The sequence below is a fragment of the Fistularia commersonii genome, chromosome 11, assembly GCF_037954325.1.
Source record: "Fistularia commersonii isolate RoL2024-O1a breed Wild chromosome 11, RoL_Fcom_v1.0, whole genome shotgun sequence".
NCBI classification, from domain to species: Eukaryota; Metazoa; Chordata; class Actinopteri; order Syngnathiformes; family Fistulariidae; genus Fistularia; species Fistularia commersonii.
In genome coordinates this window covers 6,015,515-6,038,744 of record NC_141294.1, presented here as the reverse complement: position 1 = coordinate 6,038,744, position 23,230 = coordinate 6,015,515, and the positions used below count along the sequence as shown (strand labels likewise).

The 23,230-nt window shown below is 38.8% G+C and overlaps 1 protein-coding gene across 1 annotated transcript in view; it reads right to left on the bottom strand.

The window, feature by feature from the left end:
* The window catches only part of snap91a (synaptosome associated protein 91a), a 42,370-nt gene that overhangs the window by 1,997 nt on the left and 17,143 nt on the right, over positions 1–23,230 (bottom strand). The window contains exons 2-27 of the mRNA XM_086154665.1: positions 22,807–22,949; positions 19,261–19,336; positions 18,434–18,536; positions 17,865–17,958; positions 16,927–17,038; positions 16,180–16,286; positions 16,053–16,094; positions 13,327–13,388; positions 12,602–12,614; positions 12,334–12,503; positions 12,146–12,240; positions 11,012–11,026; positions 10,493–10,681; positions 8,989–9,066; positions 7,501–7,737; positions 6,089–6,172; positions 5,735–5,803; positions 5,272–5,409; positions 4,491–4,562; positions 3,416–3,652; positions 1,609–1,806; positions 1,502–1,520; positions 1,138–1,228; positions 957–1,043; positions 732–866; positions 489–562 (exon numbers count right to left, since the gene is read on the bottom strand). Of these exons, the coding sequence (XP_086010791.1) occupies positions 497–562; positions 732–866; positions 957–1,043; positions 1,138–1,228; positions 1,502–1,520; positions 1,609–1,806; positions 3,416–3,652; positions 4,491–4,562; positions 5,272–5,409; positions 5,735–5,803; positions 6,089–6,172; positions 7,501–7,737; positions 8,989–9,066; positions 10,493–10,681; positions 11,012–11,026; positions 12,146–12,240; positions 12,334–12,503; positions 12,602–12,614; positions 13,327–13,388; positions 16,053–16,094; positions 16,180–16,286; positions 16,927–17,038; positions 17,865–17,958; positions 18,434–18,536; positions 19,261–19,336; positions 22,807–22,949 (2,732 nt within the window). The 3' untranslated portion in view covers positions 489–496. The remainder of the gene's footprint in view (positions 1–488; positions 563–731; positions 867–956; positions 1,044–1,137; positions 1,229–1,501; positions 1,521–1,608; positions 1,807–3,415; positions 3,653–4,490; positions 4,563–5,271; positions 5,410–5,734; positions 5,804–6,088; positions 6,173–7,500; positions 7,738–8,988; positions 9,067–10,492; positions 10,682–11,011; positions 11,027–12,145; positions 12,241–12,333; positions 12,504–12,601; positions 12,615–13,326; positions 13,389–16,052; positions 16,095–16,179; positions 16,287–16,926; positions 17,039–17,864; positions 17,959–18,433; positions 18,537–19,260; positions 19,337–22,806; positions 22,950–23,230) is intronic.

Sequence of the window (23,230 nt, the reverse complement as noted above, 5' to 3'; positions counted from 1 at the left end):
GTCTCCAGTGGACTTATAGTGAGAGGAAACCCACATGGACTCTGGGATAACATGCAAACACCACACAAACGCACGTCATAGGGATCAAACCACAGATAATCTCGCTGTGAGGCAGAAGTGCTAACCACTCAACCATTGTGCTGCCCTTTTTAATATTATTATTATTATTAAACCCGATCCAATTTCGTTTCTTTTTCTTCAAGGCAAAAGCATAAAAGAAGATGTCTTTTAGAATAGAATAAAACAGAATGTGCTTTTACTCATCCGACTGTGAGGAAATTTACAATTACCACTAACACTCTAATCTTCTCCCATCAAATATATGCGATAATGAAATTTGTTGTTTTATATTGAGGATATTTCTAAAGAAACAAAACATTTCGGAAGTTTTGATAATGGCAAACGTTTTTGCCAGCTTGTTCTTCAGTATACTGAGGGGTTATTCAACACGGAGATGTTACGTACATGCACAACGTCTGAGCTCCCACCTGGGCCGTTATAAGAAGTCCTTGAGGTCAAGTTCTGCCAGAGGGTCCTTGGGCTTCTTTGGGCCGGGAGAAATCTGTGAAAAAGAAGTGAACATCTGCTGAGGGGGAAAAATAGCAACACAAATATTCTATGGGGCTGTCTTAGAATCAAAGGAATCCTTTTGACATGATGTAAAGCTGGTTAGTGGTTTGTTTTTGCAGGGGATTTAATAACCGTAGGCTTCAGAATTTGTGGTAAGTTACCGGTGCTCCAGGTGCAGCAGCTCCGGCTGCAGTTCCAGCCACCCCGGTGAAGGGTGGTCTCATCATGGGCTGACCCATCATTGGCTGCGCCATCATTGGCTGCATCATAGGAGCTCCTGGCCCTCCTGCCGGAGGCTGAGGGAAGATAGATATTTTCATTTATTTCCCTAGAAACTTTATACACTAGTATCCTTGAGTTTTCACCAGGTTATTTGAAGGGCTCACCATGCTGAAGCCAGGCTGTATACTCATCGGTGGTACCATAGCTCCACCAGTTGGAGCAGCTCCAGGAGCGCCTGGAGCTGCTCCAGCCTAAAGTTTATAAAACAAACGTTCAGCTCGAGCTAATGTACATAAAGGCTTGATCTCAGGATGGGCACAGCTGTCAAATCTAAGCTGTGTTTACCATGGGGGCTCCTGCAGTCGACCAGCTAGTTGGGGCCACCTGGGGTGTCCAGTTTGCTCCTCCGGTCAGCTTCTTCTCACTCTGCGGGTCCCTGAAGATTCAAGATTCATAGTGTTTATTGTCATATGTGCAGTCTGGAAATGTGTTCCTCTTTACAATGAAATTCTTATTTTGCTGGCCACAGTGAAGCCAGATAGGTAGCAAAAAAAAGAATAAATAATAAGCATAATAATAATAACTGCAATGAGACGTAGTCTCATTATCAGATTTAACAGTGTTGGGCCATTTTGCATGAGCATTTGTTCAGGTTTGAGCTGCTAATCCTGCACATGAGGTGACAAATTTGACAAAGTACAATACTTACTTTTTCTTCATTCCCAGGTCTAGACAGAAGAAAGAAAAAAAAATTGTCAGTGAACTTACTTGGAAAAAAATACAAGTTGATCACCAGAAGAGAAAGTTATAGTTTACCTCCGACCAAGTTTGCCAGAGATGAGTCCAGATCTCCTCCAATGGTTTTGGTAGGGGGTGGAGTGGCGGGCGGAGCAGCCGAAAAACCTTCCACTGAAGTCCCCGCTGCCATGCTCCCTGCCGTGCTTCCAGCAGTGCTTCCCCCAGTGCTCTGGGGCGTTACAGCTGGCATCAGTAAGTCACCTAATCCATCAAACACTTGGAGAGAGGGTGGGAAGAGGGAGGCGAAAGAGATACAACATGGATTACAAACCTGCTAATCCCAAATCTGGCCAAATAACAGGCAGAGGTTCAGCTATGACAGCACCGTTAGTCAGCTGTGCATCACATGCACAAGGGAGGATAATAAATACTGTAATTGAGCATTCATAGGGAAGTAACTATACCACCTGCAATGGTTTAGCTGACAACACCATTTCTCTGGCAACAAATTAATTTGTAATTTTGCACTAATTTAGAACCAGGTGTCACCAAAGTCATTCTAGCCAACAAGACATTACAGAATATTCTTTTGTTTAAAACATTTCTAAAAGGGATTGCAGAAATACAGCTTTTTTTTCAAACTGTAAAAAGCATATAACCTAATACTACAAACTGCTGCACCAAGAAAATATTTTTTGATATAAATGGGTTATTACAACAGTTATGTAAGTCGCGCTGGCAGCGCTGAAGATAACCCAAACGTCATCATCGCAACATGCTCACAAGGATGATCCTGACATGCTGATTTTAAATTCCTCCATTATTTACTAATCAACTTTGTTTTTTTAGCATGCTTTTTCCTTACAAAAATACATAAATATTCAATGTTTAGAGCCAAATTAGACAAGGGTGACACTATATTCAAAATATAAATCGCTAAGGCATCTTTCATGTGAAATCTGAGCAGCTGCTCTTTTCAGAGCAGAAACTTAACATATCACAGAAGGGTGAACACTGGTGTAGGTAATCCAATTACTTATGGTTCTATAACATTTATTGTGTCAAAGCAAATGCATTGAGACACCATGCAGAGCAGGGTCAAATACCCATATTGTATGTTGGGAGGTTAAGTACATTTGTACATTTGGATGGAAAGAAAGCCTGCAGAATTCACTCTGGATTTGGTGGCACCTAGTTAAAACCATTGCGGTGGAGAGCTTGGGCAAACACATTATTAACAGTGGTTACATTTTGTCTCATGCAGGAGACAACCAGACCCCAACATGCACCATAGAAATATTCTTAAAAGACAAAGACAGAGATCTTTCAAAAATGCACATGCTGCAATTACTGCGTGGTTGAACTCACCAATGACATTTTAGAAGAAGCAAGCAATGAGCCAGAAGAATGAAGGGGGTACAGATAAAGAGAAATTTGGAGGTTGAAATGGAGCAAAATAGAAGAGGTTTGATATGGAATAAAGCAAAGCAAAATGTATCAAGTTGTGTGGAGTTGGTGGGAAGGATTGGCAGGAGGTATTTGTGAATCCAGTAAGAAGCGCACCATATTGGATTGAGAGAAAAAGCAGAGAAATCGTTCAAAAGGCAGAAAGCAGTGCTGAGAAGATGAGCAATTAGTGACAGTGTCATATCATAAGGAGTCAAGTTACAGCTCTTTTCACTCATGCAGAAGTCGAGCTTTCCGCAGCAGCGCCATACTACTACTGCACTAACAGCAGCAAGCCTGGTGCAAGGTCCATGGCTGAAATAACTCAGGTTTAGCAAATCAGCATCCAGCCCAAAGCATGTGCAAATATGTGCAAAAAGGAGAGAGGGGGAGTTTTCCAAACTTTAAGGCCTCACAAAGCAGAAGTAAAAATACTTACTTGAAGCATCAAAGCCACCAGAGGGCGCTGATGTGCTGGTTGCAGGTTCTGCTGCCACTGCTGTAGCTGGTACTATGGGTACTACTGGCACTGCAGCGGGCACTGGTGGGGTTGGAGAGGGAAGCGAGCCGAGAGCATCGAAACCGGATTCCAGGAGATCATTCTGCACGAGAGCTGGGGCCAAAGCCGGGGCAAGCGACGGGGCGGTGGTGGGAGCCAGGGTGGGCGACATTAGGTCTGATGAACGCAAAAAAAAAAAAAAAAAAAAAAAACAGGTTTCGCTACATGAAATCTATGACAGAAGCAGCCATTATTTTCACTTTGTATTGAATTAATCACAATCAGACACTAATTAAAATGACTGAAGATCACATGGAAGTTATGATGTGAATTTTACCAGGGTAACAAATATGTAAGTGTAAAGAAAAAAAAATTGGATTATTTCTGCTGTTGAAGATTATCGTATGTACATTTTGTTTTGCTTTCAGTGTCGAGGAGAGATAATGGAAAAAAAAAAGTAGGCTGATCAGTCGAATTAGTACCTTCAAATAGTACTTCTTTTTACACATCATGTCTCTGTTGCTGCTGGACAAATTACCATGCGGGGTGGAATTATGTATGAGTTCAATTTACACCAGTAAATGGAAATGTAACATGTGGATCCACATCCTGTGTGTTATAGAGGATATGTTTCTAAGTGTGCATTGTGTATCATCATGTATCAGGTGGGAATGCCTCAAGACTCCTAAGACCTTGTAAGCAGCAAATGCAGTATTCAGAAATGCATGGATGGGAAACATTTTTGAAGTGAAATTTTCCACTTCCATTTCCCACCAAGAGAGCTACTTTTGAACTGCTGTGTAAATGAATTCAATCAGTCCTGCCAAGTATGTGTCACAATGTTTTGATCCATGAATCTCCATTCATTATCTCTTGACTTGCTGCAGAATAAGCTTTAAAAAAAAAAAACCTTTCACAGCTCCGTGGATGTTTAATTAATTCCATGTAATCTTTCTTCTGCTCTGATTTGCAAAAGATTAAATATGTCTGAACAAAACTGTCAGAGGATTCTCACCTCCCAGCAAGTCACCTCCAGGCCCCCCTGGAGCAGCGCTCTGCACCTCCTCAACAGGACCACTGAATGAGTCTGCAGGGATGTCCGCGCAGCATGGAGGGCAGAAAGGGGTGAGAGGTCAGCCCTAAATCACAAATTGAAACATGGTGAGGAGGTAACAAGACAGTGGGAGAGATCATATATACTGTCAACATCACAAGCTTCCAACAGGATTGAGTGGCTGCTAAGCTAGAATGAAGCAGTTGCGGGTGAAGGGGAAGAGTTGTATGGCACTGCAGATAACTGAGCCATATCAACATGATACCTACCCACACAAATTGTACAAAATTAGATGGTAATACATGAAGCAGATATTCCGAATACTCACTTAACAGACAGACCTGTTCATATTACCATCTCACATGCCATTATTAAAAATCAGCACTATTATTTTACTCAAGTGGGATATGTACACGTTCATCTTTTCATAAAAGTGATTCAATTTAAAAGTTCAACACGTTCTCATAGGAATAGCAACTCTCAGCTAACGTCTCAGCTATATCTATGATCTGTTAGCTATCTAATTAACAGCTAAAATTACTTTTATATAATCATCTACAGTCTATCACACGGGATCAGCCCTGTTGGCACATTCACCTGAGAAACTGCAGCAAGTGAGAAATTGTGAAATTATCCAGGGGAAAGTCAAATTGTAAGACACACAGAATTAATTAATAAGCCTCCATGCAGAATTGTGTTACAAAAAGGTGTGTATGGATCTGTGAATTGCAAGGTGCAGTACCCAGCAGGTCGATTACTGGTGCCGGTTCTGCTTTGGGTGGAGAAGTGACTTCTGGGGCAGGAGTCGCAGTAGCAGCAGGTGCTGCAGGGGTGGCAGTGGGACCAGCAGAGCTTTCGGCATCTGGTGATGAAAACGAATCTGAAAAGGAAGAAAGCGGCAGCAGGGGGAGATTATATTTCAATCATTGAAAAGAATAGGTTTATCAGTAACTGGTTTATTTTCAATTGTTTTTTTTTTTTTGTTTGTCCCCATTCATTCATTGTTATTATTACTCCTGTTCCAGTTAAATTCTAGTTGATATGCAGAGTAGAAGCCGCAGAAACTGTGTCCATATCCTTGAAGCGTGCACATCCAGAGGATAGGAGCTGGTGTACATGTGCATGCAGACACCAGGATAATGCAAAAAAAAACTCCCTATTCAAAAAATGGGAGCAGTGTTGCATCAAAAAGCAGCTTAACTCACCGGTCACGATGTCTCCAGCCGTAGCCGGCTCGGGCAAAGGAGAAGGCCCGCGTGAAACAGCAGGAAGGTCTAATTTAACAACGCAAGCAAGAAGCAGAATACAGGAAAGAAGAAAACCATGGGGGGCGTAGAGCAAAAAAAAAAAAAAAAAGAATTAGCATAGCAGGTAGAAACAGTGTTGGTACAAAGCAGCCACAAAAACAAGTGGGTTGCATGCACAGTTCTCATACCACTATGGGGGACAAACCAAGATGTGTTAGAGGAAAAACAGTTGACAAGAGAATGTGGACGCATGGAAACCAGAAGAAAAAGGACAGGTTCCACACACAGAAAGATGGATTTCAACTCCTGTACCTGCACCAAAAAGGTCTACGCTAGGAGTGGTAGCAGCTTTGGATTCTGTGGTGGGGCTTTGCTCAGGCATAGAATCAAACATATCTAAGAACAAGGACACACAATCATATGTACATTCAGATTTCAAGTCCAGTGCAAGCAGAATGGTGAGTTTAAAAATGAAGGGATGCAGAGAGAACAGATATTGTAATTATCAAACAGCTACGCCGCTATGTTTCTGTCTGTTTGATACGAAACAAAGACGACAAAAGGTAGAAAATATTGTCCAACCTTGTGATTCATACTAAAATGTTAATATTTGTATCCATACATTCTGATTCCCAGATTCCTCAATTTTCCAGATAAATGTACTTTCTAAGCTTAAATATATTTTTTACTTATTTGCTCAAATGCCGTTTCATGATTGCATAGAATGTTGAAATTAACTTAGGAACTCCCAATAAAAAAAACAACACATAATATACTATGAATCAAACAAAAAATAATAAATAACAAATCAGGAGAAAATTAAGCTAGAGGATTACCAAATATGTTCTTTGGAATTTTGAAGGGATCTAAATCATCATATCTAAAATATATTCAAATGGCTAATACCATCCTCAAAAAAAATCACATTAACTTGAATTGTCTCTGAACTAAAATAGTTTTTGACAGACAAATAGAACACATCAATAATCCTCTGTACGAATTTATTGGATGTGTTATTGTTGCTACCTGCTTCTTTCAGCTCATCTTGGCTCAAAGCTCTGACTATATAAACATTATAGAAATGCTAAAATTTATTGCAATTTTTCATCATTGCAATTTTTTTTTTCATCCCCTTGGCAGCTGAGTGACTGCAGCATTTGGGGAATACCTGTTTTCAAATTATGTGACAGAACAATATTCTCCTTTAAATCTTATGATAAATTACTTCTTAGCTGTGAATAACTATAAAACTGTTCTCAATCAGAAGAAAACGTAGTTCTTCATTTTAAAGTTTTGTTAGTATTTGTATGAATAATCAAAGCAAGTCAAGACACCTCTTTTGCTAGTCAGTTAGTAACAATATATTTATACCAATTGTATGGGTTCCCAACCAAAGGAATAATCGAGATTGCATTTTGGTTGTGTAACGAATACAGTTTATCAGAGGTGGCTAATTTGCTTGATTATTAAATAGTCAGATTAAAATATCTGGATCTGAGAATGCACAACTGAAAATGGAAGAAAACACAATCTTGTATGCTTGGACAGTGCAAGTTAATGTCATTGTCTGTATCATCATCATTTTCATCATTAGCAGCAGCAGCAGCAGCAGCAGCAAGAGCAACGCAGTCATTATCATGATTTCCATCATGGCTGTCATAATGCAGGGAGATGGGTTGAAACACATGAGAACGAGAGAGAGAGTGAGAGAATAAGGACTTTACCACCAAAGATATCTAGAGTCGGGGCAGCAGCAGACTCTGTGGTGGTGGTTTCGGCGGTAGTTGTGGTGGTAGTGGTAGTGGAAGAAGGGGTGGGGGCGGCAGTGGGGGCAGCGATGGACGGCGCCTCACTAGAGGTGGGAGGAGTGATTGCAGTTGCCCCCGTGTCAGCGGGCCTCATAGCAAACAGGTCCAGCTCTGGAGCAATGTCTGCACTCCCCTCCGTTGTAGCGAATGGGTCTTCAAGAAGAGCAGCAGTGGATGCAGTTGAGGAATTGGGGGTAGGGGTCATTGATGAGAAGAGAGGGGAGGGGGGATGGAGGGTTGAGGGATTGTTAAAACATTGAAAAATGCATATCTATTAGTCAAGGTGCCCTTGAAAATCCTCCTGAGTGGTAGTCCTTAAGTCCTCAATCCATAGCAGACCTTGAATATACTAACTGTGGAGGAAACACAAGTGAAATGAAAATGGATTTATCCTTTAACATTTGGCAAAAAAAAAAAAAAATCATCCATGGATTTTTTTTCTCTTGTAGCTAGTGAACTGTGTTTTGGGTGAAAATGCGCCATTGCTGATTACACATTGAATGTCCTCTTTATGTCTCATTTAGAACAATGTAAATGGTCTGCTTATGTACATGCTTGGTACACATTCTTGGTTACCCTCCAAATATAAGTAAAGTATAAAAATTTGGAACTAAAACTAACTTTTCAGAGCACCAGCAGTCCCAAAGGTTGAAGTCATCTCAAAACTCTTCAGTTTGAGTCCCATATTGGCACCCAGAATTCACAGCATATTCCATAAATCATAGGTATTAAGTGGACTAAATGTAGTGATCTTTTATTCTTAAGAATTAACTAACAAATCACAGATAAATTGGGCAGCATAACGGACAGGGGAAATGCAACCCTTCATTGTTTTAGCTGACAAACGACCTATAAAAATGGTATACAGTATATGAAGGGCCGGAAGTGACTTTACACTGCAGTCAAAATGTAGGATGTTAATCAAAGTCTTCCTAAGTGACTGTGTCAATAGACAGTTACTTAACAAAAAGGCAAAGCACTCAATAATCCATGTTATGTTTATCAGGTAAACCTTCTTAAATGTTATGGCCAAAGAGAGAAGCTACATGGAACTAAGCAAAAGAAAAAAATTGGAGAGATGATTAACGTAATCATCAGGTAGAACCAGAGTTAGTGGGATTTTAGTTTCTGTTGTTGGATTACAACACAGTTGTACTGCATTTGAATCATGTTACTTGATCATCAACAATCATGATTGTTTAGTGTGAGGAGTCAGATGAGGGAGGAGAGGGTCCATGATCGAGGTGTTAGAGCAGGTTCGGGAGTGACAGTCGGCCCTGAGGGTAAATAGCGTTCTACTGTCTCCTATGGAAGCAAAATCCGCAGAGACAATATGCTTTTGACGATCAATCAACCGGACATTGACCCACACAAACTTAAACAAGAAGCTGTTTTGTCACCCACCAGATTCACCAAATGCATCAGTAGCAGGGCCCGCAGCCACAGCGGCAGGACCGTCTCCGGGGGAAGGTGCAAATGCATCTAGGGTTTTTGCAGATGAAGGCATAAAATAACACCGCCAGACAACAGAATGTATAGAGCAAAAGATGAGTAAACAGATGGAATGGGCAGAAAACAAAATAGGGGTCAGAGTTAGGAAAAAAGCAGAGAATACAAAAATATGCAGCCCATTACTGCAGTCACATATCTGACTGTACCACCAGTCATGTAAGGAGGTTTGGAGGGCTGCATAATACTGCATTCAGTGAGTGCACCACCTGTGCAGGATTGTGAAATGAGGCAAGTTGTCACAAGTTGTGTGCACTCTGTGACAAAGGGGGTAAATGTTAAGTTCAGAGATGGACAAGGTTAATTCTCTCTTTGACGAAAGTCGATCAAAATGCCAAATCATCGCGGTTGATTGAAAGAGCTAAAGTGACACATCCCAAAAGGGATTCAGATTAGATGAATAGAATGGCTGTGGTTTTAACTAAGTGGTACATGATCCTGACAAAACACTACATGTATCTCACTGCAAAAAACAGTCTTTTGTGAAAACAAATCGCCCTTGATTTAACCATCAAAAACAGGTAATTGAAAAAAGTTGCTCAGACGTTTTGAAAGTGCCACACATCATGTAGGTCAGTACTAGGTGGAATACAGGATGTGTGACAGCTTGATGTCTCAGCACATCAGTGTGCACAGTAATAGCGGGATGAAAACATCAGATAAGCAGAAGACAGACAACAATCTGCCTGACTGCAAACAGAGATGTAGTGGCTTCTCTCTGAAACAGCTTACTCCATATACTCAAAATATGGTTGGGTATTCAAAGAATTCTTTATTATACTGTATACGTTTAGATTTTATTTGAAGCCATTCACCATCATTTTAAGCCTTCAACCATAACCATAACAATATAGTCTGAATAATTTAGATTTTTTAGTCTGTGGCTCTCTTCGGATATAAACAAAATAGAACGTATTTTTAAGTCATAAATAAAAATTAACTGCACCTCAAAGTCCAATGTTTGTCTGACACTGAAATTCTGTGTTATGAGCATCAACAGGCATTGAAAATATTGTGTGTGGGTGCTAACACTGATCATTCAGTTCCCAAAAGAGCCTAAAATGAGACAATATCTGCACTACCTCTTTTCAATAATATTAATGATAATCCTGGAATAAGATGTCCTGACATTAAATTTTAATCAACTAAAACACTTTAAATGTTCATACCAATATAGGTTAATCAAGGGACGTGTGAAAAGGTGATTTCATCGGTTTGAATTGGCTAATCCATATTTCCTCCAAGATCCCCCTCATCATAATTCCAATTGAGTCCTACCCTGGGGACACCCAACAATTATTTACTGCACAATGAATAACGAAAGGTATGCTGGAATACAGACAAGCAATCCGGTTGTGTATCTTTGTCTGCATCATGCCCCCTGACTCCACTGACTGACCTCCAAAAAGGTCGATTTCTGTGGCAGCAGTGGTGGACTGAGCTGCGACAGGCAGCGTAGTTGGTGCAGGCGTGGCTGCAGCGGCTGTGCCCGCAGCACCTCCTGGAGCGGCAGCACTGGGATCATCGTCCGCAGACTCCCCATCAGCCAGAAGAGCTTCGGCAGCGCTGTCACTTGCAGCTGGAGTGGCTGCACCCCACAATCCATACGCCACACCCAAATCACAACCCCAGGGAAGAGTAAAGACGAGTGGAAGGAAGCAGAGACAGAGGGAAGACAGTGTCAAGAATGACAGGAAAATAAAAAAAAAAAAAAGAGCTTAACGTTTTCTGGGAAAACAACAACGAACAGATCAGTGAAAGGAAAGGAAACGTTTCTGTTATTCAGAAACACTTTTGGAAACTGAGACTGAAGACTGTAAAAGAAAAAGTCATGAAAAATATATGCCACTGGATGACATATATATATATTTTTTTTTCAAATTTGAAGAAAATAATACTTGAAGAACTCACTACTCACCATCGGCCAAGAGATCTGTAGAACAGAAAGGGGCGAGTCAGAATCAGGATGGATTGGATGTTTTTTTCAACGTGACAGTTAAACGTTCAACGTAAGACGTTACAAGTGAATATTGAAGCTTATATATATTTGAATCGAAGAAAAAAAAAGTAGTCTTCAACAGAAATGTGGGAAAACTTTTTAAAATGGTATTTGATTAGGAATTATGAACATGATTCCTCCTTGGAAATAAAGCTGGTTAACACACACATAATAGCTCTAACTGCCCTTGTTGAGGCTGCAACCTTCAGAATCCGCACAGAAAGGCTTCAAGGTGTAAAGTACAAAACCAAAAGATGATTTTGCACATTTGATGGAATGAGGAGAGAGGACAAGAAGAATGCAAAGGTGATGAAAGACATTACATACAAAAGTATTTTCTAAAAAATGTTTTATAATTTAGTTTGTACTTTGTTGAGTTTAAAGATTTTTTTTTCCATTTTCTTTGCTTTTTTTACTGAATATTCCAAGCTCTCAGGTTTAAATCTGTACATTTGGAATATGTTTGTGATGTGATGTGATGATTGTTGAGCACAACCATCTCACAACAGAAACACTTAAATTAAGAAAGACCCAGTAAACTTGTTTTTTTTGCATTTAATTGAAATAATTTTATTTATCTGCTGTTTCTAGTCATCACACTTATGCAGTGTCAATTCTTCCATGCAAAACAATAATTGCTTATTTAAACAATTAGCTTCTTGTTTCTTTCCCAAATAATTTTATTCTAATCTATGCTGGGATTATATTCACTCACTTTGCAGTGACATTATTTATGCTTTCATTTATATTAAGGGTAAGTCATTATCTATTTGACAAGTTCTGGATCAATGCATTGACTGACGTGGTTTTAAAGGGGCAAAATAGTTGAAAAGGTGTGCTGTGGTGCAAAAACCAAGATCATAATGAGAGATTTATAAAATTTATCTTAGGCATTACTCATATGATGAAATAGCATGGGAAGTTATGTTTACACCTGCCACATCGATTGTGTTATACTTCTATTAGGAATGATAGCATTTTATTTTCATTTCCTTACATAACAGTAGTGACACTGTATGAATCATTATATGTGGAGAAATTGACATTTCGCACCTCCCCATCCAGTGGTGGACGAGGCGGCTGCAGCGCCCCCTGCTGAAGAGGAGGACATGGGGTCCAGATCCAATAGGAAACCATCGTCAAGAGCACTACACAAGGAGGGGACAGGAAGACGATCACTTTGAGTTTACAGTTTCCAATGTGATATTGGTGTAATATTGATTTTGTCCAGGTACCCATACTTGCTGGCAGTTGCAGCCGGGGCTGCTGCAGTGGGTGTGACGGAGGGTGGGGGAGGTTTGGCAGGAGGCCCGGGTCGAGCCGGGGGACCGCTGGCAGCGGCAGGGGGTGCGGGTTTTGGTGGCGGTGCAGCAGCAGCAGCTGTTGAGCTGTTGTTGGCCATTGTATCCTGCTGCAGAGTGGCACCCAATTTAACTCATGGAGAACATGTCTCATAAACACTTCTATAGCTGTACAATGATATAAACAATCAAATATTGTGATGCTTACCTTGGTTGGTGACCTGCAAAACAACAATGGGGCATTAGTTAAAACATAAAACAATATGTAATAAGCTGTAATATGACTGATAAAGGAAGCAAAGTAGCACTTAAGTACTGCATGATGAAAGCAGCATTTCCATTTAGCAAACATCTGCAATCATTGTATCCAATCTACAACACTGAGTCATAACATCTTGGCCCTGAGCTTAATTTCAGACAGTCAGTTTCTTCAAATCATTGCAGACACTAAGTGAAAAGAGTGGAGTGCAAACAAGAAAAAAAACTAAGTGACTGAACATAGGATGATAAATATGTTAGTAAAGATGCCAAAATAACTGCATTACATTGAATTTTATAATACATTTCAATGAAGACAATATAAAAGTAATTTCCATAATTGATTTCTATAGAAATGCCTTTTTCATATTGCTGATATCAGCAAAATGCTTTAATGCCATCCTATAGAATCAATTAAATGAAAACTGAAAATACCACACATGAGGGTGAATTAGTATTCCTTGTGACAGGGAATACTTACTTGTCCTCTCTGAATTTGATAAAAAAATAAAAGAAAATACTGAGTTAGATTATTCACAGAAAATAGCTTGAGTGGGGAAATCAGTAATCATTGATCATAGATTAAATTGGACAATCCCAATGCAGAATCCAAAATTAACGAAAGTAACTTCTTGGTTACTGCAGATGAGGGTGCAGAGATATCAAGCTACTTACGGCTTCTTGCCTTCCAGAGTATTGAGGTGAGTCTCCAGCGACTCCAAGAGACTCTCTGGGGCCTTGGATGCAGAGGAGAGGACAAAAAATATTATCAAAGACAGTTCGCTTCAATTATTACAAATTATTGAATGAAAGTCCATTTATCTGATCGACAAATGCCCAAAAAAGGCAGATTGAACAAAGATTACCTGGGATACATCACGTATTTTTTAACATCAAATGCTGTATATTTTACATTTTGAGTGCTGCATCCCTTTACGAGACATCTCATTAGTGGCTTCTCTTATTGAAGTGATGAATACACACAAACACACACACACACAGACACGCACACATGCACACGCACACACAACACTCACACACAAACACGCATATATATATATATATATATATATGTATATGTATATATATTACTAGTGGCTATTATTTGGTAATTAGCATATTTTGATCGATCTCTCCTATAAGTACTGAAGTTGGTTAATAGCCAGACGTGGAAATAAAACATTAGTAACTAATTGCAAACAGACAAATGGCTCCAGTCAGCCAAGATACAAAGCTGCATAAATAAATTACACATTACCAGCTTCTTGATGTGGAAAAAAAAAAAAAGATGCAATTTACCGGCAAGCTCATCCAGAGATCAGAGCTAATTCAATAAGTCAAAAATGTACTTCTCTGCTTCATATCCTTGATATCCATGTTTCATTTCTAGGGACACAGAAAGTACCTGAAAACTCATAACCTTCATCACCCTAAAGATGATGACAACAATGGCATCTAAGAAAAATCATTCATATATTGAGGTAACAGAACTGATATATTTGGTTAAATAACTAATTCAAGTCATGATTTAACTTTAGTGTTTCTTCATCACCTGAGACAAATTTTACAAATACATATTTGTGTAAATATGTGGGTACTATAAAATGTGCTATTTCTATTCATGTTAATTTGTACTATGAGTTTCCTCACTATCTCTACATTGAGACCTTTTTCTATTGTAAATCTGTAACAGAACATGTATAAAACCTGTGTGACTACGATAATTAGATATAAAGGCAAGAGTAGGCAGGCGTAGAGACCACATGGCTGTGACAGGAAAGACAAAGCCCCAGGCGAGGGTTGGGATATTAAGACTGCCACTGGGGGATGTTTCTTCATCTTATAACAGCAATGAAGGAGCACACATGTGCATATCAGGGATAATTTAACAACACCACTACAGGGAGTATTGAATGTAATATTCTGTGTGCCAATGTATTACATTTTAGTAAATCAGTTGACATTTGGACTAAAATATTTCATTTTGAAAGTGGGAAGGATAGTATTACCCACAAGCAGAAAGCAAGATTTCTGAGCAGCTCTGAATGAAACAAAAAAAAAAAACAACTTACTTTTCACTTACAGGTTAAACACACCACTTGATTAACCAAACAATATAATATAAATAGTGTACAGTGAAGTGTGTCTTCTTTGAGCCAGCTGTAAAAGACCTTGTATAAAATGGAAAAAGTAAAATTTCAGTATTTAAATATATTAGTAAGAGCTAAGCTTTTGGAACAGTACACGTTCATATGTTATAGGGAAATGTGATGATTAAACTAATTCAATGTCAGTCAGAGAGATTGAGACTTTTAAATTATAATATGGATAATTCAATCCACCTAAAATGTAAAAAAACACCTTTACCTGTTTATGTATCTAAATAGATATAATCTGCATTTTTACCATATTAAGAGGAGATATTTCAGCAACTTTTGTTGTACAAAAAAGTACAAAACAACTTTTGTACTTGAAACTTCTATTATGCAGCATTCTCAGCCAGGTCCCTCAAAAAAGTGTTTTTACCTGAATTAAACTGTTACTTCAAAGAGCAACAAAATTAAGAAGAATCATTTAATCCAATTTTATTCAGACAGCATTTCAACTCCCTCTTCATGCAAAGGTTCCATAGGCACATGTGCCAAGCAATATAATCTCCATAACAGAACAAACTGATACAGACCCAAAAAATAAAAAAATGAGAACCGCCTAAAATATGCAATGAAGAAATCAGCAATCAGGGGAAATAACTAAATCTTCAGCTATCAAAGAAACACTGCACTTCAGTTCAAAGATTCATTGTTAAGCCTTTGCTTCGAGTCTGTGTTACTTTTATACATTTGTTTAGCCAGGACTGCTAAGCTAAAAGCGAAACAACCGCATTGCTCAAGAAATCCCAGCTCAGCCAACCATCTCTCCGGGTCACGTCATCAGATTCAGTCCTTGCACGATGCCTGTCTGCTGTCGGTGCACTCTTCTGTGTAGTGTGCTTCAACCCACAGTACTCAACAGAATTCAAATGTTTACTATCCCTGTGCTGCTTGCACTCCAAGGCTGAATGTGCATTTCTCACTGCTCTCATAAAGAGATCAATCATCTCTGGAAGTGAAAAGACAAGGGTGCATTGGGGCTGTCAGTCACCTAAGACATAACCCATAGGCTGCATGGTGAGCAGAAGTGCCCATAAGGTATATAGAGACCTGTGCAGCTCTCGGAAAGTACAATCAAAGGAAGAGGAATGAGGATGAACACAGAGGGGGGAATGAAGATAGTGCATCTATATGTCCATATCATCATGCAATATTGTTCGAAAATCATCTCATACTCTGTTAGTATAACATAGAACCCTAAAATATTCATGATCGTCAATTGAATGATAGATAAGAGGGTAGAATTCTCACCTGAGTGAGTTCAGGTATGTCATTTTTGTCTATTCCCACTTGCTGCAAAAAGAGGACAGGAGTCATTTGCTTTAGTAAGATTAAGAACATGCATTAGTCACAAATGGTTGAATCTACATCAACCCACCTCTGCAATTTTAAAGAATTCGGAGACCCGAGTCATACGTGTGAGAAATCGCTTGTAAATCTCCAACCCATCTTTACACTGGCTTCTCTTCATCTGGAAAAATTTCTCTGAGATAGGGGTTGTGACATGTGAAGTGAAAGGATAAGGATTAATTGCGGAGAACGAAGTCACATGCCAGCAAAGGTGTCGACTAGAACCAAACCAAGGAAAGTGAATTAGAAGGGGTAATGGGAAACAACAAACATAGATATCTGTTATTGTAACACCATTAGACTCATACAAACATTTGTCCTCGCTAAAAGGGAAAAGCTGGAATCTTGAATTTTTTATTCTGTAAAAATCTATTTCTTTAACAGATGCCATGCTTCCATTAGGCTTCCGTTTGTAGCATAACTTTAACATTTATCTTTTTTATTGAAGTGTGTAAGCAGATTTATGCAGATCTTTATTGCATTTTATTTCAATCAAAATAATCAATCCTTAAAAACAGTACTTGCACTGAATATGCTCCAAAAAACAGTGTTGAAAAGAAGAAGTACTGTATAAGTTCTACATCCATTAGAAAAGCTGTCCACTTCTTTATTGTAATGTGCTCCAATGTTATATTACGTGTTCCAGTTCACATTTTCAATGTGATTATCTGGCATTAATAAAAGTTTTCACCCAAAAGAAGAGATTAAGGGTAATTGGCATTCATTCAGTTTCTTTATTCACCATATTATTGGCGAAAAGTTCTTCTTACTATACCTAGCAGATTGATGATGCCGTCGTTGTAGCAGGCATACAACTTGATCAGGTCTTTGAAGAGGAGGAGAAAGCAGGCATTTATCACCCCATTGTTCAATTCCTGTGGATGTACCTTTGAAAGGAAACACATCAGATTAGTTCAGGGCTAATTTCACTTTTGATAAGGACGTCATCTTGAACTACAGAGGAACATAGTAAAAAGTTTTTTTTTTTGTTAATCCTTTCAACTAGTCTAGCTGATATTTATGCTATCATATATGACTGACACAAGTTTCTCAACAACAGCTTTTTAGCCAAAGTTGAACTTTGTTTGTTGTAGCTTATGATGCTTCTATCCGTCCTTAATGGTTGTCTATTTTGTGGTTTTAACAGCTAAAATTAGATATTTAGGCTTATGTGTTATTTGTCACAAAAAAGTTGGGTTTCAACTTCACTACTAATTTAAAATGCAGGCCTGGCAACAATTAGCAAACATTAAGGTGTCAAGGACAAACTAAGCAAAAGCGAGAACCCAAATGCACAACTCACAGCAAAATAACTAAACCTTTAATAAAGTGAAAATGAGAATCTGGAAATGATTAGAATGTTCTGAGTCTTATTTTTGGTTAAATGGATCCCTCCCCTAAACTGTTGAAAATGGTACTGAATGATGACCGTAAAGGGTATATAAAAAAATAACAATATTACAACATCAAATTTTGCATCACTTTTGATCTGATGAATATATAGGTCATCTATTCCCAACCATCTCATTTTGCAGGCAATAATTACATGATTTGTGCAAATAAACTGCATTTGAGGTACTTTGCTTAAATTCGTGCTGAGATGTCGGGTACATGAAAATGGGATATGTGGACAGATATTTCCTTACTAATACCGTTGGTAATTTGGGTTAATTATTCCTGAATTTTCAAGATCTTTTTAAAAGCATCACTCACTTCAAAATCCAATAGTGCGTCAATCTGGCCCTGGAGGGTTGGCATTCCTTTCAACAACTTCTCTACTGACATGGTTCTCATCGCTCCGTCAGCCCTGAAATGGGGAAAAGGGGAGAAATGTAAAGCGTACCAGTTTTCTGGAAAACTCTTTGTCAGGGCATCAGATTCTGAAATGCAACCTTCTTAACCTGAAAGTTCAACCCACTGTCAGAAAGAAAACTCATACAGTCAGTGTGTCAATCTCCCAAATGTATCTGATCTCAATCCTGCAATTGTCAGTGCCAGCTTTTCTGTAGTCTAGTGTCTGCCAGTGAAACAGTGTTGTTTTGAGGCTCTGAGACACTGAATTACAACAATATATTCATCTTTCCCATCAGCTAAGTACTGGGATGCTGCTGATTCCAAACATACACATGATGAATATACATCACTCTGAGGGAAACTAATTACGGCATGTTGCAAACTTTGCTATACTCTAAATGCATAAACTCTTATATTGATAATATTGTTTAAACAACCTTGTTTAAACAACCAAGTAGTGAGTGGTTATGAGAGATGATGAGCTGTACCCTTTCTTGACTCGCCCAAAGTCAAACGACATCTGTCTGTAAGCGAAGGCTTTCTCATTGAGATAACGGCTGTAGCGTCTGATGAAAGTGGACATGTCGTAGCCTGAGGAACACACAAAAAACACTTGCACGTGAGCAAAACAATGTAAAAAATGTGTCTGGAAAATAAATGCAAATAATTCATCTCAGACTTTAAACTGTCACATGAGAATAAGTTGATATTATCTGAAGTGACAAGTATTTTTACCTCAACACCTATCAGGCTCAATAATCATTTTTTGTTGATGCATTTTGTCTGTTTTAGTAGATACCAAAAGTTAAAAGGGGTGAATAGTATCAACCAATTTTACTGCTGGTTCCAGCAAAACGCATCATGCTTGAATAACATTCTCAATGTTGCACTTGGATGTTTTTATGTCAGTGGTATTTGTATTTCTTGCTGGTAATAAAAGCAATCTGGAAAAATGTCAAGTGTAGCAAAAAACTGCGCTCAAAATTCAACAGAGGTGTTTGAATTAAGTACCAAGAGCAAGATGGTATACACTTTGTGGGTTTTTAAAGTCTGCAGATAGCTCAATCCTGTCTTGACGTGTACAGCTTTTACATCGAGCGGCACTGAAGGGTTCAGCTGAATAAAGCTAAAACTTTGATGTGGAAAGAAGAGGCGGGTTGGATTGGTGCTGAAAAACCTGCTTATTGCTATTGCTGCACTTGCCATTCTGGGTCAAAATACCTATTTAATTCACTGAATTGTTGGAAAATAAAAACTCGGTTTATTGTCTGGAAGCTCCTTCAGACCTGAACAGGAGAAAAGAAACATCACCCACCATGGGAGCCTGTTTTGTCCAGGAAGTTGCTGAGGTTGAACAAGGTGTTTCTTGATGCCAGGAATTGCAAGAATCTCTGCAAGGAAGGAGAAACACACAGGGGGAACAACCTAATTCTTCCGGTCACTCAGTGGAATGGAGTTAGCCTACTTTTCTTTTTCAGTTTGTGGGTTGTCACTGCAAAGTTTTGCTGTGGAATAGCTCTTAAGCAGATAAATGGTTTCATACGAATGAAATATGTAGAGAGCAACTGATCAAACACGAGCTTGGATTGGAATGGATTACAAAAATCAGCAGTACAGTATACCCTTGATTTTCGCGGGGGTTACGTTCCAAAAAGAACCCGTGATAGACAAAATCCGTGAAGTAGAAACCTTCCTTTTTCTTACAATTATTATACAATTAAATACTCTATTATACATTGCTGCTGTCGTCCTTATGTTTTTTTCTTCCTTCTTTATGGAACGAACGGAAGATTCATTAATTCCGTAATGCCGACCCCCAGACGCATAGCTTTTACCTTCCCTTCGCATGTCCAGAAGTTTAACTTTATCTGCGATAGGTCGCATCTTCCGCTGCCTTTTGAGCCCTGCCGCAGGTGCTTTTGACGGTCCAGAGCGTTTTGTCAACATTATGGGTTAAAGATAAACTCGAAATTGCAAGAGAATTTGCACGTATATAATGTAAATTTGGCAAGCTGTTTTACGTACGCGTACATATTAAACTGCAACGTCATTGACGCACAGGTAGAGAGGGAGCAGAGTGACTTTTTAGCCAATCAGAATGCAGAACACAATGCACGATGCAAATCCGTGAAGTAGCGAAACCGTGAAAAGTAAACCGCGTTATAGCGAGGGATCACTGTACTGAACAACAAGAAGTACCGAAAAGAAATGCTCTAAAAAACACAAAATATCCCAGCTCCCAAGTGCTAATTATCAGTGATTTTGCCTCAAATCTGCAACACCGGAAACAAACTGTTTTCCTTTCTTCCCAAATGACAGTCAAAACAAATGACTCATCATCAACAATGAGAATACCCTTTTTTACAATTTGCTCCTCTGGTTCTAACCCCTCCATTCTGAAGGCAGCCATAAGGGTTGCACAAATAGTTGTGTACACCATCATCTAGTAACATTCCCTCTGTCACACAGGACCAAGTATCCTATCTTGTGAGAATACAGTTAGGCCTGAAATATTTGGACAGTGACACAAGTTTTGCTATTTTAAGCTGTTTATGGAAACATATTCAGGATACAATTATATATTCAATGTGGGCTTAAAGTGCAGACTCTCAACTGTAATTCGAGAGTATTCACACCCATATTGGAGCAAGCGTTTAGGAATTACAGCTCTTTGCTATGTATCTGCCTTCTTTTCAAGGTACCAAAAGTAATTGGAACAATTGACTCAGAAGGCTGCAAAAAAAAATAACAAGGTTGCATGGGCTCGTCCCTCGGTACCCTGTCATCAATTAAACAGTTAAAAGGTCTGGAGTTGATCCCAGGTGTGGTGTTTGTGTCGCTGTCCAAATATTTCTTGTTCTAAGTATATAATATACATCTTGGGATCAAAGAGAAATTGTGTGCAGAGAAACTCCACCTCACATTTTTGCCTAGTCATTCTGAATAGTGTGGAGGATCCGTTCATTTACTTATGGATGACTGGCTGTGAATAAGAAAATAGGAGATGCTCTGCTTTTGGAACAGTTTCCAAAAAAATGGAAAAATGCTTATGACAAAAAACAGAAATGATTAAAAAATCAGGATGCTATATTGATGATGAGCAATTCAAAGTTGCAGCATCTGTGAGTGGGAGGTTGTGAATATAAATTAGACAAGAAACAAGCTAAGGTTTCATAAAGACAATATTGCACATGATATTAAGCACAAATATGGTACACAGCTACACACTTTTGATATATGGCTTGTCTACCCTACTGTATAGATCATGGTACAAGCATTTTGAAAACACTGTTTGCAATATATAATAATCGACTGAATATGAATACTCCTCTGTGGTACAGGGAAACATATTATAAACGGACCTGCAGTTAGGGTTAACACTTCAATTAGTCTCTTCTGCTTTTCTTTACCTCCCTTCACCTCTTCATTTTCTTCTTTGTCTTTTTGCTTCCCCCATTGTCCCTCACTTGTCATCAGTATTTCTATGGTGTCTGACCCAATGTGATGGACAGTTCAAGCAGCATATGTTTGTCTCTGAGTCATTCCTTGTTGACTATTCAAAAAGTCTGGTGCCTTTTCAAGCTAGCAAGACATAAAATGGGGTCATGGGGTCAGAAAGCAGAGGGCAAGTCTCATTGTTTTTTTTGTAACAGAGACAATTGTTGGAATCATGTTTGACACCCCTGGCTAATGGTGCAGAGAGAGAACAAAATAAATGTGTAAAACAAATACTGTTAAGGTTGATAGTTAATATGCAAGTATAATCAGCTATTATGTAACATTAAACATACTATATACCTGGGCAAGATGAAGAGCAGATTGGCAGTTCTCTCTGACTTAATAGCATATTATTACAAAAAATCTATACTTCCACTAATCTATGTTAGTGTTAATGTTTCATTGTTTCACATTAGTGACGTGTGGTGAGGTTCCAGCGCATGTCACAGTATTTGAACAGTAAATGTGAAAATCCAGCGAATTTGAATAAAAAACTGTCTAAAACCGGTGAAGTTATATAAAAAATACCTTTATAATGCAAATCATTGATAAATATAACCATTTAAATCTTCTTTTCATTTTGCTTTTTTTTTTCTTTCCAAGATTTGCAAGTAAGGCACGGCCCCTCCTGCTTCCCCTGACTGCATGTCACTGTTTCACATGCTGGCCACTGGCCGTCTTGAAACGTTGTCAGAATAATAATTTCTAAATGTTCCAAAACACCACTTTAAGACCTTCCAACAGCCTTAAAAGATCCCCACAGGCTGCCCAATTCCTTATGTAGTCACTAAATGGGGCAGGATTATCAGAGCACATACAAAAGGTCATACCATGTTTGGAGCCAGCAGTGAAAACTGTATTTGACCTGCCAGGTATGTCCACTCAGGGAGAGTCAGTTTGTTTGGAGAGCAAAGCATCCACTTATACAAACTGTCCAAAACCTTAACCAGATAACTTTAGAAATCCTGAGACTATAAGACAAATAATTTTGTGGTTTTGGTCAATTTTTGTTGACAAGGCAGAGCTCATAACTGACCCACTAATAAAAACCAAAAGGAAATTTCTTTTGATATTTTAGATAAAAATATGACAAAAATGACGATCTGATTGAAATGACACCAAATCTCTGACTGCAATTCCCACAGGAAAAAGTGCATCTACATTGAGTCTTGGGCATTTAATTCACAGAAATGTCTCTGCTCTGTCCTACTTTCCTGTCTTTGCTGGTGGCTGTGGCCAAATATAATGTTGAGAAGAACAGCTCGAGCAGACAAGTAAAATAACAAATGTATTTTCTGCAAATAAACCATTGATATGATTCTTGGCAGGGTGTATAAAGAGAATGTGTGCGATATGACCTCACCTCATTGCCGTGCACCATGAGGTGGTGTGTAGTGATGAGCGCTTTGAAAACCACAACCCAGCTGGCATTGCCAGCTCGCTCCATCAACGTGTCGGCCATCTGGGGGACGTTAACATTGGTCTCCTGGGTGGCCTGGATTAGGACTGGAAATCAGGGAAGGAGAGAAGGCAAAGTGGTTCATATGGATCTAACAAGAAAGAGCTTAAATAATATATAGACAGAAAAAATAATAACATGGTAGTTTTAAGATTCAAGGAAAATTTTATTTGGGGTAAAAGAAGAAAACCAAAACACTTGTGGAACAAATAAAATTCTCTCTTGTTCAGAATCCGACAATATACCGTGTGTTTCTTCTGAAGCTTAAAGTTGGTACCCTTTCTCCCATAACAGGGCCTAAATCAAATGTTCCATTCCATTTTATTTC